We start from the raw sequence: 13,780 nt of genomic DNA, 5'->3' as shown, positions 1-13,780 counted from the left end.
AATAACTTCACTCCTTCAGTCTCAGTATATGTGCAGAAAAAATATCAACAATTTGATCAAAGGGAAAAGTAAGTGGGAGCCACTGTCCATTTTGAGGCCCCTTTCTTCCTTAATCTGGAGAGAATGGAGAAATTGCTGTCCTTAAAAAACATAAATGACCAACATGACTTTCAAAGGAACTATAAAAGGACCTTTATGAGAAAGCCATCGACAAAGATAAACATGCTACTTCTTACAGAGTAAACTACCAAAAATCAGCAAGCAGTTTCCAATTTTTTTCCTAAAAGAACTGAATCTTCCAGTTAAGAGTTGATGTAGAGACACATAACAAGAATTATATTTTTTTTAACAATCAGTTTGATTGTTCTGTGTTTTCTCATGTGTAGAAACACAATACGCAATTTAAAGGAGGGGTTTACTATGATAGTAAAGACAAGGACGATGTTTCAGTGTAATATGTTTTAAAGTCCTGTACACAAAAATCCCCATGAGAGAATGCCTATCTTGGCAGTATTGCTAAATTTATCAAACCACTCCATAACGTTACAAGAGTAACCATTTCCAGGCCAAGGTAAGGATATAAAAAACTACTTTTACATCCAACAGCCAAACTTCATGTACAGTTACTTTTACATATTCTTAAAATCACAGTTCCACTCAAGACAACTGTGCCTCAAATGTACACATACATGCATCCAAGTTCTAACACGCAGAGTGGTTCAGCTTCAAATTACCCCGAAAAAGACATATTCAGAGCAAGCAGGGGGTGGGGTGGGGGGCAGTGACACATATTAACCAAGCATGTTGCCCTGACAATCATCTCCATAGAAAGCTGTACTTTTCAGCACTGAGGACTACTTAATTACCTTACAAACACAAGTTTATAACAGTTCAAGAAAGCCCATGAGCTGATCCTTTTCAAATGTTTGTCACAAAAAGATTATTATAAAAGAAGTATTTTTTGCAATACTTCTTACTAAATCTTCATTACCTTATGCTATCCTGCAGATTAAATATGATTTCATGTAAGCATATTACAATTTTAAATATGTTGTTCCAATAATTTACTTTATTCCTAGTGGTCAGTGACACAAAACCTCAGAGCAAAGCTTTCCTCAGCCATTCCCACTCATCTCACTTACCAAATTGTAAATGCCAAGTAGCAATGCTTCAATGCAGCCATTACTCTGCCTATCCCTGCTGGCAGTAAGACGCAGATATACCCAGATCAACTCTGGCAAAAACTGCAGTGTGAACCTCTTGAGCCGAACTTCAGAACTACGATAAAGTTCAAAGAGCTGGTGGCAAACAGGCTCCAGGAGCTGTGGAAAGGCAAAAAGGCTAATGAATTAAAGAGAGAACAAAATAGCAAATATAGGGGCTATATCATATAGCCACTGCAGGCAGTAAAAATTGCACTCCTCAATGGCAAGCAAGTGAATGAACCAAAGTGATAACTACATTCCTTTGAAGGACACCTGCAAGGACAGACCTGAGGGGCACTGGCATGCAGTATTGGGAAATGTGGCCTTACTATAGCCACCACCATCTTGTGCTTTGAGAACATTACTCTCCAAGACTGTCCGTACAAGATTCACTTTATACACAGGTACTAATTTAAGGCATGTGAGAGACACATGGCTTGAACTATGAGCACCATAAAACTTTAATGGTGCAGTTGTAAGGTTTATATTAGTACAAAGGTTAAAAATGAGCTGCTAACGACAAGTCTATTGACAGAAATAGGAATTAATTTCTTACCTACAGCTTTTTAGTCTCAAAACTGACAAGTATGCATTTGTTGATTACAATGCAAACTGATTTTTCTGTCTTGAGCTGCCCTTTGGGTTTCAGTACACGAATCAAAAACGATCCTTTCCAAGTCGGTGTGACACAAGCATAAGAAAACCCCTGCCATTTTTAAGAGTCTACCATGTCAAACCAATAATTAAAATGCATCCACAGAACTGTTAAAACTGTTAATGAACAGGAAAAGAGAAGAAAAAGAACCCCATCAAACTGTCTCCCCTTTATTCATGACTAATCATATCAGAAACTAGAACAACTAAACAAAGTCAGAAATGGGGGAAAGGGGGGGGGGGGGAGGCGTGGAATTCCAAGAGGAATTTTTATAAGGTCTGTGACCTATCTAGCCTTACATCTAAGCAAGTAGTAAGTAACACAATTAGTATTACACTCCAGGAAATGGGATGATCTGACCTAAGGTAAATACTTGTAGGATTCAACATCCAAAAAGATGGAGGCATCCGTGTAACCTAAAGCTTCTATACTCCTATAGAAGAGTTACAGAGTTAGAGGCCAGAACCTTAAGTAGGTCTTCTTTCTAACCATACATGCTTTATGCAGCTCTCATATACATATATGATATTAAACATTGAAAATACATATATATAATTTTTTTTGAGCAATAAAAGCCCTACATTTGACCAACATAATAGCAGCTGTGCTGGTGAGACAAGAAGCCTTAAGTAGGAAATGCCCAGTGCAGAGCTGATCAGGTAAGGCATGTAAGACTCCTCTTTCAGTATGCATTCTCACTCACAGGTACACGAAGCTTAGGACTTTCATACCATTAGCAGTATGTTTCATAGACTTTGATGTATTCTGCTCTTATTAATTTGTCTGTTCACCAAAAATCTTGGTACCAAGAATTTCCTGTAGCATTCACTGTCACTCTTCTGCTGTGCTGTCTGAAGATGTACTTCAGTGGTTTGTTGTGAACCATCCCTCCTCTTAAAATTTTGGGAAGTCCCTTGTTATCATCAGAGGGACTGACATTTCTACAAGTGACTCGTTTGACTGTTTGATAAATGTGCAACGCCATGAATCTGTATTGACTGTACAACTTCACATACTTAGACTTAAGATATTTTACTCTAGTATATCACTAACGCAAAACACAAATTTGACAGAATTTTCTACCCATACACATAGCTGCCTTAAGAGAGCATCACCCAAGAAAGGGTGAACACGTTAGTTTCATTGCTAACACACAGTATTCTGTCCAATGAAGCACACCATTTTTAAACCACTGATTGCATAAGCCATAACATGACATCTACATAAAATAAAATTTTGCTATCAGACAAATCTCTTCTTATACAAGAGTCTGGTGTAAGTACCTTGTGTAACAAGGCTTCTGATTGACAGCCCAGCTACTTTAAGCTAAAATCCTGCTTTTACAGGAGAAGCAAAGAGACTCCACAAGAGAGGGAGGGAAGAAAGCTGACACTAACAATGTTGATACGAGAGAAGTCCATTCATTTGCAGCACACAGATTTTTACAAGCCATACAGCTAAAATACCTCACCACTTAATTTTTGTTTTGGGATCTAAATGAAATTAGAAGTCCACAAAGCTTCTATTGCAATCACTTTAATAAAACAACGCTAGGGCTTTCTCTATCAAGTTGAGCATATATTATCTACCTTATTTATTCCAGTATTTCATATATACACGGTACTTTATGTTCAAAAGATGCATAAGTATACTTTTTCTTAATTTTTACTTAGTAGAAACTCCTATCTAAAAGTGAGACTAATTATTAAAGCCATCTGTTACAGTAAATGTTCAAATCCTCAGAGACAGAAATGTACTCTTATTTTATGAAAGGCCTAACACATTTCAGATGTTCAAATAAAAATAGTGTTTACTAAATAATTCCGAAATCACGGAATAAATTTGTAGGTTTTCTTTACAAGAAAATTAAGCATGATGCTAGCATAAAGAAGAAAGAGAAGAAATCTCTGAAAACAATAAATACAAGTGTATCTGCAAGGAGATAACACATGCAAGAAAAGCTAAACAAATATTATCAGAAACCAGATATATATAGCAGCATAGCAATAAAGAGTGTTTCTACTAGATCAGAGATGACAGCAGCCCAAAGCTGCTTCCTATTTGAAATTAGCTAGTCTAATTCAAGTCCCATTAAAAACAGTGGGAAAAAATAATTTACTTCAGCATAAGTCAGATAAGACTCAATCAGAGCAGTTACTGAGTTTATTCTACTTTCTTCCAAATGAATATTTTAGAATATTAGTCTTCTAAGTGAAACCATGCTCCCTAGAAAGATACAAGATATATCCAGTCACTGGTGCTGCAACCATGTAAATAATCCTAATTCCTAGTAGTTGTCATATTAGTTGTGCAAAAGGTTTAACAACTGTAAAATTCTTAGGTGAAAACCTGAAAGTTTTTTGTGGCAACCACGCTTTTGGTGTGTTCAGAGCTTTAAGTCCATAAGAAAAAGCTGCCAACACGAAGGCACTACAACACAAATATTTTCAAATGCACAAACACCTAAGTTTTTCCTATCAAAGTATACTACGATTGCCTCCCACCTGAAAACATGAAACTTGACACTGTAAGAAAGAACAAATATCTTCCTTGCATCCTAGTTTTCTGGCTTTTCAGAGAACCAGCTTTTTCCAATTAGCTCTCTGAATATAAATATTGAGAAGGCACTGGATAAACAGAGGAAATGGAGCTTTTGTCACCAGTAGTGGGTATATCCATGAAGCAGCAGACACTACTTTAATTCCAAAGATCTTTCAGGCAAAAGTCAAAGGAAACTGAGTAGCACAGCAGCCAGCCCAAAAAATCCAAAGAAAAAAGTATTTTATAACGTATCTCTTTTCCAATAAATTGAAAACTTATATTAAACAGCATTCCTATTAGCATAACAATTACAAATTTAGCTTTTACTGGTTTAAATACACAGTAAGTGAGAATGATATAATTTGCAGACTTCGTTTTTACACCTCACAGAGATGCAACTAGTCATGTTTTAAGGAAGCTGATGAATAGCTTTAGTTTGACTTATTTTACAAATTTGCCACATCTTGAAGTGAAATATAATGTATTATAATACGCAGGACAAAGAGTGGAAATGCTTGCCTTTTTGAAGAATTCAATTGTGGTAGAAAATAACGTGCTCATTTTAAGCTTAACTATAACATAATGGGTGAAATTAGTTATTATTTGAAGAGTAATGGGTTTGGGCAGTGCTTGGCATTGCAAAGGTGATGTCATTTTGTTTCAAGGCTGAGCTTTCCAAGTTAAACCTAAACCGACCAACATGAATATTCAGTATTTACATTTCAGTACTGTATTAGCTTAAAATCCATACAGTATTCATGTCTAAAACCATAAACCAACTCAAAAAATTGCAAAACTAAAAAAACCTAACAGTACTTCAAACAGCACTTTAGTTTAGAATTCAAATGATGCAAAAATCAATATATTATACAGTTAAATAAGCTGTTTATGAGCAAGATTAACTTTATGACTAAGTTGTACAAAAAAATTACTTGTCCATCAAGTTTAAGAATCCAGCAAGTAAATTTTGATAAGTCTACCACTTAAGCTTTATCTTCATAAGCTATCAGTTGTCCTTCTAACAAATAATGCCCTGTAAAGCATATTTTTAAAACCTCTCAAGAGCCAAGTACTACCACAGGATTATGTAGAGTAATGAATTTACTATGGTTATACTCCTCACATGCAAATAAGTTTGGAGGACGTGCAACAAGGAAATACAAACTGCCTTAACAAGCAGAACCTGAAGTTAGTCATCTTTGAGTTTGGGATTGCTTATCTTATACCCGATATCACAATCGGGCCCAAACGGCAGAAGCAGTTCCAAAGAGCAGTATTTGGCAGGCTTCAGTGTACAGTAACATAAGATTACTGTCACACCCTTAAGAAGATACTCTTTTTGCAAATCTGGTTCTTTGCATCATTAATAAATCAAATGCTTATTCTCAAAGCAAGGAAAGATTTTACATTTTCAGAAGTACACATACACAGATACATATATACTAAAAGACAATCGCAGCAATGGTGGCTTGAGGTTGGAGACATAATACCAATGGCTTCAGTACAAAGAAAATGGCCACTAGGCAAGTTATTTGTTACACTGAAATGAAGTTGGCAGCTACAAAGCTTTATTTTTTTTAACTGCATGAGCATTATGCAATCTCCTTTAAGCTCAATCAAGCATTCAGCTTCCAAAAGCAGTACTTAGGAAAATTAAGAACTTACTTGCCATACAGTTGCCATTTAATTTATAAATACACAAGAGATCACAGATAAGAAATCAAGTATTTTGAAGCATTTTATCTAAAGTAGTTTACACAGCAGTGAATAGTATGCAGAAGTTGTATTTCACACACTTTCCCAGAAATGCTCATTGCAGAAGCCAACAGAATAGAAAGCTCAGTTTAACGTCATTTACAAAATTAATTATGTACAAGAGTAAGCTAAGTTTTCATTGCATATAATTATATTTTGAGGCCCCAGTCCTGCTCTTGTTTACAGCAGTGTAAACCGAATTACAGAAACATGATACAACTATAAGCAAAAGAAGATGTGGTTAATTTAAGAGGGTTTAATAAACTGACTCCATCTTCCACTGTAATAAGCTACCAGGTAAGAAGCACATTGATCTACTGAGTTTCACTGTAAGGCCTACTTTGCCTCTGTGATGACCTAAAGGTGGTTTAAAACATGCCAAATCCAGTGTAACAGTCAGCTGTGGCAAGTAAAATCTAGCAGACAGCATAAACTGTATTTTTGGGAGCAGACAGTGTTGTGTTTTATCAGAAAGGCATTAAAGTAACTGTCAAAAAACAGGAGAGTAAAAAGAGGTGATACCATGTTAGACTACATTAGAAAGAAGAATCAAAGACCCTTCCTCTCTCTCTCCACTTCTCAATTATGCTAGCTGTAGCTGTAGAGGTAGAAGATAGAAGAATATGAACAAAAATCTTTATTTTAAAGTCTCCTACCTCATTATTTGGGTCTTGAATGATCTTATAAAGAGCTGGTACCAGTGTTTTTTTTCGGTGCAATGTAGCTGCATAGCTGGAAATTTGCGTTTCAGGTAATGCCTAAAGAAAAAGGGGGAAAAAAGGCAAAAAAAGCATTACCCTGATAAATCAATGCTTCCAAGTATTAAAGATCTCCACAAAAGGATTCAGTTTCATCTCAACAGCAAGAAAAATTCTTGAAGTTTAGTAAGTTTTCAGACTCAAAATCTATTCATTAAGTACAAGTTCTTCTCCAAATGAATAGCATTTGGGGACACTTTCAGGGTTAAATCAAAAAGCAGTTTCAGATTTATCTTTCATAAAATCACTTCCTCCAGCCTGACATGAGGACTCTCTTTCTTGATATTCTATTTAATAGGCATTTTTCAAAGTCTTTATCAAATCAACTGGAATTATTTAAGAGGTATGAATAATCTAGAATGAGCATGGACAGACTCAAGTCCCATCAAGCAACCACATTTGGGGATTTTGTATCCTTGGCTCCTCAAGAAATGTCCAACAATAGCTCATAATGGCTTACTGTGTATCACCAATTACACGAGGAATTACTAATTCTTAATTTAAGTAACAGAATTGTTTCATCAGTCATGAAATCCAGTTTTCTTGTTTATGCATTATCCTGTATTTTACTCATTGTTAATTATCAAAGGCAAAACAGCTTAAAATTACTCTGGATTCTTCAAGATAAAACAATTAATTTTTACCCCTCTATGGTCTGGATAAAAACAGAGCCAAATATTTTTCTTTAATATTTTTTCAACTCCAAATTTAAAAATAATAAACTTGCCCCATCAGAAATTGGGGCAGCATTATCCAGCTATCAGTTAAATTCTAACAGCTTGATCTACATAGAAATATACACTTTAAAAAAACACGTTGCTATAGCAGTGTTCTGCTCTATAATAATAAACAATAAACTATTAAAACCATGCATTGCATATTATGTACCAGCTGGCTCTTTTGCTGAGACCTTTGCATGCTTTATGCATTAGAAGAATTTGAGAGATCAGGTAATAGATACTTAAAGCGTTGATTATTGGATATTAAAAAAAAAATAATAATCAATGGTCTGTGGCGTAAAGCCAATGGTATAGCTATCATTTGTCTTCTTAGCTGACCTTGAATTCTGACAGCCATTCTTCCACAACACCTCGTTCTGATCCCAACATTTTCTTACTTCCTTTGCTTCTCTCTTACCTTTATAAGAGACAGAATAAAAGAAATTAAATAAGAGTTCTAGCAGCAAAACTTAAGTTTTGTAAAATCCTATGCCAATGAACAGCTGTTACTATATAATTCTATTGGAAATACGTAATCAAACAAAAGGAAAAGTTGCATTTTGGACAACTGGTTCTATTTCCTAACAATGTTTAAACTGTTCTCTTCAGACTTGCAGTGGAAAGTACTGCACATTAATAGAGGAGGAAAAAGGATGATTCAGTGCTTCAGGCCAAAATGTATATTATTAAAGAGAAACATATCATCTCATTCTTGCTCCCTTACCAAATATAGTACAAAGAAAAGACAAATGGAACAAAGTAAAGAGCATCATGGAGCAAACCATGTGAGAGATTGTAATGACAGTTCTAGATACAGCTTGGAGTCAAGCAGCTTCGTAGCACCTAAGTTATTAGAAATTCTAATAGCAGAACTTTACTCCTTAAACCTTGTTGTTAAAGAATTTTGAGGTGTCTCATTCCAACGGCAAAATTTAGCTCTTCTAGAAGTATGTTGGAATTCTCAGAAACAAAACAAAAAAACCACCAAACAAACATGCAAGGACAACTTGTTATTCATATTCTAACATCTTTTGAATTCTCATAAAATTAATTCTTAAGGGAACAGCAAAAATGTTATAAACACAAGGCATCACTAGATACTTTTGCTTGATGTTTAAATAGGTCTAAAGCAGTAAAGGGTCATTTTGTCTTTCTGCATGATCTCAGTACAGGTTGGCAATACCTGGAAGTCATTAAGATCCCAGAAAATTTTAGTTTGATGAAGTGAAATGAAACTGTAGCCTAATACTAGAGGCTAAGACCTAAGAATAGTGACTTGGAAAGGGATACATTGAGGAGACAGTAAAATATAAGAGCTGTTTGAAGCCATACTAGATATATGAAGACAGTGATTCTTAAAGCTAAGGTTTCAACAAAAGTTTATTTTTTACAGGACTGGAAGGTTAAAAGCTGCCTGAACAGAAACAAGAAACAGAAAATCTGTGAAGGGACATTGTATTTTAAGAGATACTTTGGTCACTTTTTTTTTTAAGAAGTTGATATTGCTATATAACAATTATATGCAACAAAGCTGCCACGTACTGTCATGTATCTTTACCGCATTTTCCCTAAAACCTACAAATAGCCATCAGATTCAAAGCTTCCCCCCCCCCCCCCACCTTGTTTTTTTTGTCCTTCATAACAGTTGAGTTTTTCTGAAGTTCTTTTAGCCTGGGAAGGGATGGGGCGGTGGGGGAAGAGAAACATTTCCACAGCCAGATGACAATAAGATGAAGACTGCTACAATCATCTTTAATCCTACAAACACTTATGCTCACCAACTTCATACAAGTAATGTCAAAAACACATTAAATGCTACTATTTTCAGAATTTGTTGTAAAATTTGTAAGATAAAGGCAGGTAAACATGAACTGAATTATTTAATTTCCACAATTTTCTTTCAGATGCGTTTTGAAAATTGTTTAGACTCAACCAAAAATTAGAAGTTTGATATACAAGTTACATCATGAAAGTGCTATGATTAATGGCTTTTAAATAGCCAGGCTACATGACTGGGATCACCTACTCTGGTCTCAGAACACTGGTATTTAAGAACACATCAGTATTTGTTAAACAGAAAATGAAGTGAAATAAGATACAAAAATTGTGCTGGGAAGCTGTAAGTTCAATGTTAGCAATTTCATATGAAAAGGGCTACATACAGCTTTTCACATGGCTGTTGGCAGCAAGTCATTCAAAGAATATAAACTCCTGTGGGTAAGGAACTGTCTCAGATTTATAAAGTGTGTTTAAATACCCTAATAGGTATCAGAATCAGAAATAACATTAGATTAATTTAAATTCAACAAACACTTCGGTGACTTACTTCAGAAAAAGCGCTGACAAATAATTCTATAAAATAATACAACACAACTCAATAGACCCTAGTAAACAAAGATTTCCAAAACCATACTTTTCAATAGATAGGGAAACAGCTATCAGTCACCAGAATTAGACTGGATATAAGTTAATTTAAAACACCACAGGACATGCAACAGAAGAAGCTGAGATTTAGTTCACTTTGCCTTGAAAAAAAGTATTTTCTACAGAAAGTGCAACATTCAACTTTACCTCTTCAAAAAGTCAGTTTTCTAGAGGAGGAAGAGGAGGAGGAATGCAGCAGTTTTTCAATCTGGGATGCATTTGTCAAGCCTTCAAGTACTGCCCTGTTTTCTGAAAAGTGAAAAGAAATTCCGATGATCACAAAATAAAGAGGAATACAGTAAAGCAAACAGTAATATATTCTGACCTTACAAAATGAAGTTTATCAAATCCACTAAAGCTGGGTGGGTCCTTCTGTATCAAAGCAATTTGCCATTAAAAAAAAAAAAAAAAAAAAAAAAGGCTCAACAGTTTTGCAGTGGGGAGAAGGGAGAAATTGCCTTCATCCAAAAAGGCGGCTTTGTCACCTATGTGGAAAAACCTTACTTATTAATGGTGCATAGTACTACAAGCACCGTAGAAAGGAAAACTGAAGCACTATTTATTAATGAACAACAGTGCAAGAAAGATCTAAGATGAAAGAGTAGTATTTTTATAAAAATGTGAGCTGAATCAATACCCTGACTTTGAAGAACACATACCTCTTAAACAGAATATACTCAAGACTCTTCCTTACTATCATTGCTCTTAATACATATTCCTTATAGAGCCAAAATTTCAATGTCATTGCAAAAATTATGTATTACACTGAAGTTCACCTTTGACTGCAGGATCCCTTCATGCTGAGCATGAGGTAAACAACACGCAAATGAGACCACTCTAGCTAAATTAGAGGATTTCAGTATCTAGAGCACTCTAATAGGAAATTGAAGTATATGAACAATGGGTGTTTTCCATTCCATACTGCTTATTAAATTAATTCCTCTTCCAAATTACTGAATTACTGAAAGGTGCCCCCTCTTTTTTTTTTTTTCCACCTCCTTTGCACTAACTAGAGATAGACTAACAGTAGGTACCATCCTTTTCAGGCTAAATTGCAAGTGAATGCTTTTATCGTGAGATGATATACACAAACCCATGTCCCTTACAAATTTCCTAAAATCAACTATTTAAAAAAAAAAAAAAAAAAAAAAAAAAAAAGCCAATTCCTTGCAGAAACCTTAAATACACTTCCGAATGAATGGAATTCAAATCCTCCTCTTCTTTCCCTGACAGTATTTATGAGGGGTTTGAAAAAATAAACAAATTCTACCCTACAGGCACACTGTAGCTGATTATGTACAGATTTTTAAACATGCACAGGAGACTTGAAAGATAAATATACATATGTATTTAACTTATTATCAGTTGTTCCTCATAATCATCAGGCACGCATCTTCAAGACATAGTATCAGATCATAAGAGCTGATTCAGGACTTCTAGAAGCTTCCCAAGTTTTACAACACGCTAGGAACACCCTTTACGTCCAGGCATGATACCTGATATACACTAGTCTCTAGAAACATCATGTGATCCCATCTAGCTCTATGTTATTATGCTTGCTACCTAGATGTTCAGTTGTACCTAACCTGCTATCTCTAGCGTTAAAACCAAAGATACAGATCCTGGACGTTCAGAAGGTGGACCTTTCCAGAGCTGCATTAAGTTAGACTTTTTTTTTTTTTCTGCATAGGAACTAGAGTTATTTTAGCCCCAAAGCATGAATCACAGTTATATAGCAGCAAACCAGACAAGGGCATTTCTATTTCTGTACGGTTTTCCACACAAAAAAACCAAACACAAGCAGATGTGCAGAGACCTGGTTGGAGAATCTGACTGTAACAGTTCAAATTTTTTCATTCGTTTGTCAGTTTGCTTACAAACCAAATCTCAGGTCTTCTAGAACTAAATTTAAGTAGAGGGTAATTTTTTGAAAAGCAATTTACACAGCATCACAAATGGGGCATAGGGGTTCAAACAGTTTTACACACAGAAAGTAGTAGATATCTGAGCAAACATCAGCTGTAACTCATGGCCAAAAATTCTCCTCTCCCCCAAATGATTACTTCAGCTCAGATGATCCTGTTAAAAACTGGAGGCAAGTGGCTGCTCTCCTCTAGCAATTATATCAATTTGAGATTACATCAACTCTGTATGAAGTTGACTAGTTCCTTGGAGAAACCTTGGAAGGGGGAATTAAGATTACGCTTAAAAACAAGCTAACCAAACCCCAAAAAAAGAACAACAAAAAACCCCATGCAAAACACAAATCCCTCTTCTCTTTACACTCCAGTGAACATCAATGTGTATGAAACTACAGCACAGCTCCAACAGGAAAGCAAAACATATTCGATAAAGCCACGCTGAGCAAAGCACCAAATACTACTGTATATTTTAAGTAACAACAAGCATTCTTTGCCCTATAGCACTACAATTCAGAGCAAGACTGCAAGGAGAACACTAAGCAAGCTAACTGTCGCAGAGATAAGGAAAATCATGAGGCTATCAAGAAACACATGCATCAGGCCAGTAAAAACATAGTAGTCTGGAGAAAGAGAAGAATATGACAAATAAGTGAAATCACTGAATTGAAAAATTAGCAATTCTCCTGAGTCAGGATTTAGCCTGGCGTATCTAAAGAAATTACAAAACCACCAGGAATCACAAGAATGATTCAAGTGTCTTACTGTGAATGCTATACAGATGCCAATGTTCCTACGATGGTAAGTCAAAAATTTCAAGTGTCATAATGGCCTAACACCTAACCCACCTAAGAAATTAAGTTGTCTTACAGAAGGCTATTGCATGTTAGAGAAAGTCCACATAAAGCAGTTTGTCTAACAAGTCAACTCACATAAAGCTAACAACTGAACCTGTGCTTGTGTCAAAATTTGGGTGCAGGCTGATATTATAGTTAAGCCCATCTAGTGGCTAGCTACCATGAAAAAGAAAAAGGGACCTTCCCCTCCAGTATGCCATGTACTTCTCTCCCGATGTTTGTGCCATGCTCTGATGTTCAAGCAAGCCCTGTCTGGGGATGTTTTCCAGTATAAGTCAGCTTCAGAACCAAAGCCATACCTGCTGCCTAGGAAAGTAGCTACCCTGAGAACAACTGCTGAAGCACGGAGCTTATACTACGCCCTTTAAGAACAACACAAGAAAAACTCCATTGCACAGTGTTTTCTTACATACAGTAAGAGTTTAACAGTTCTACTTTGAACAAACACAAGATTTTTTGTTGAGGCTGCATGTGATTATCTCCAGAGTATGCAAAGGATTAGAATGCGGGGCACCTACACAGGAATCCTGTACTTTTTCATCCCTGAAGAAGAGAACAACATACAGTGCTTGTTGTGTATTTGTTAAAAGAGTGAGGGGAAGCGAGCTTTACATAACAGATCTCTTTGGGCCATCTCTACTGTACAATCTATCCATTTTCACTCAATGAAAATTCCAAGTGCAGCTTTGTGTGATTGTTTATATAAATACAGCTAGTTATTCTGATGCTTTCAGCACATTTTTGACAGGGTGTACATTAAAACAGGGTGTACATTAAAGACCAATAATATGAACTATATCCCAGGAGGAAAAGGACCTTATCTACATGTCAGTCTTGCACCACATTTACAGAAAAATATAAACACAAAATATTCATTTCTCCAATGCTATGTTTGCATTTTTCCCAGAAGGCTTTTTCAGATGTTAAAGCTTGATTTGCTCACGCGG

The 13,780-nt window shown here is 35.6% G+C and overlaps 1 protein-coding gene across 9 annotated transcripts in view; it reads right to left on the bottom strand.

Annotated features, from left to right (window-relative positions):
• The window catches only part of HYCC2 (hyccin PI4KA lipid kinase complex subunit 2), a 73,654-nt gene that overhangs the window by 42,064 nt on the left and 17,810 nt on the right, over positions 1–13,780 (bottom strand). For all 9 annotated transcript variants that reach the window (XR_008748312.1, XM_055811492.1, XM_055811494.1 and 6 more), the window contains 4 exons: positions 10,205–10,306; positions 7,973–8,051; positions 6,813–6,914; positions 1,143–1,322 (listed from right to left, as the gene is read on the bottom strand). Coding sequence is in view for 8 of the 9 variants with exons in the window: in XM_055811492.1 (XP_055667467.1) it covers positions 1,143–1,322; positions 6,813–6,914; positions 7,973–8,023 (333 nt within the window). In the remaining variant the exon portion in view is untranslated. The remainder of the gene's footprint in view (positions 1–1,142; positions 1,323–6,812; positions 6,915–7,972; positions 8,052–10,204; positions 10,307–13,780) is intronic.

Source organism: Falco peregrinus, chromosome 8 (genome assembly GCF_023634155.1).
Source record: "Falco peregrinus isolate bFalPer1 chromosome 8, bFalPer1.pri, whole genome shotgun sequence".
Classification (NCBI taxonomy): Eukaryota; Metazoa; Chordata; class Aves; order Falconiformes; family Falconidae; genus Falco; species Falco peregrinus.
This window is presented reverse-complemented; position numbering and strand designations above follow the sequence as displayed.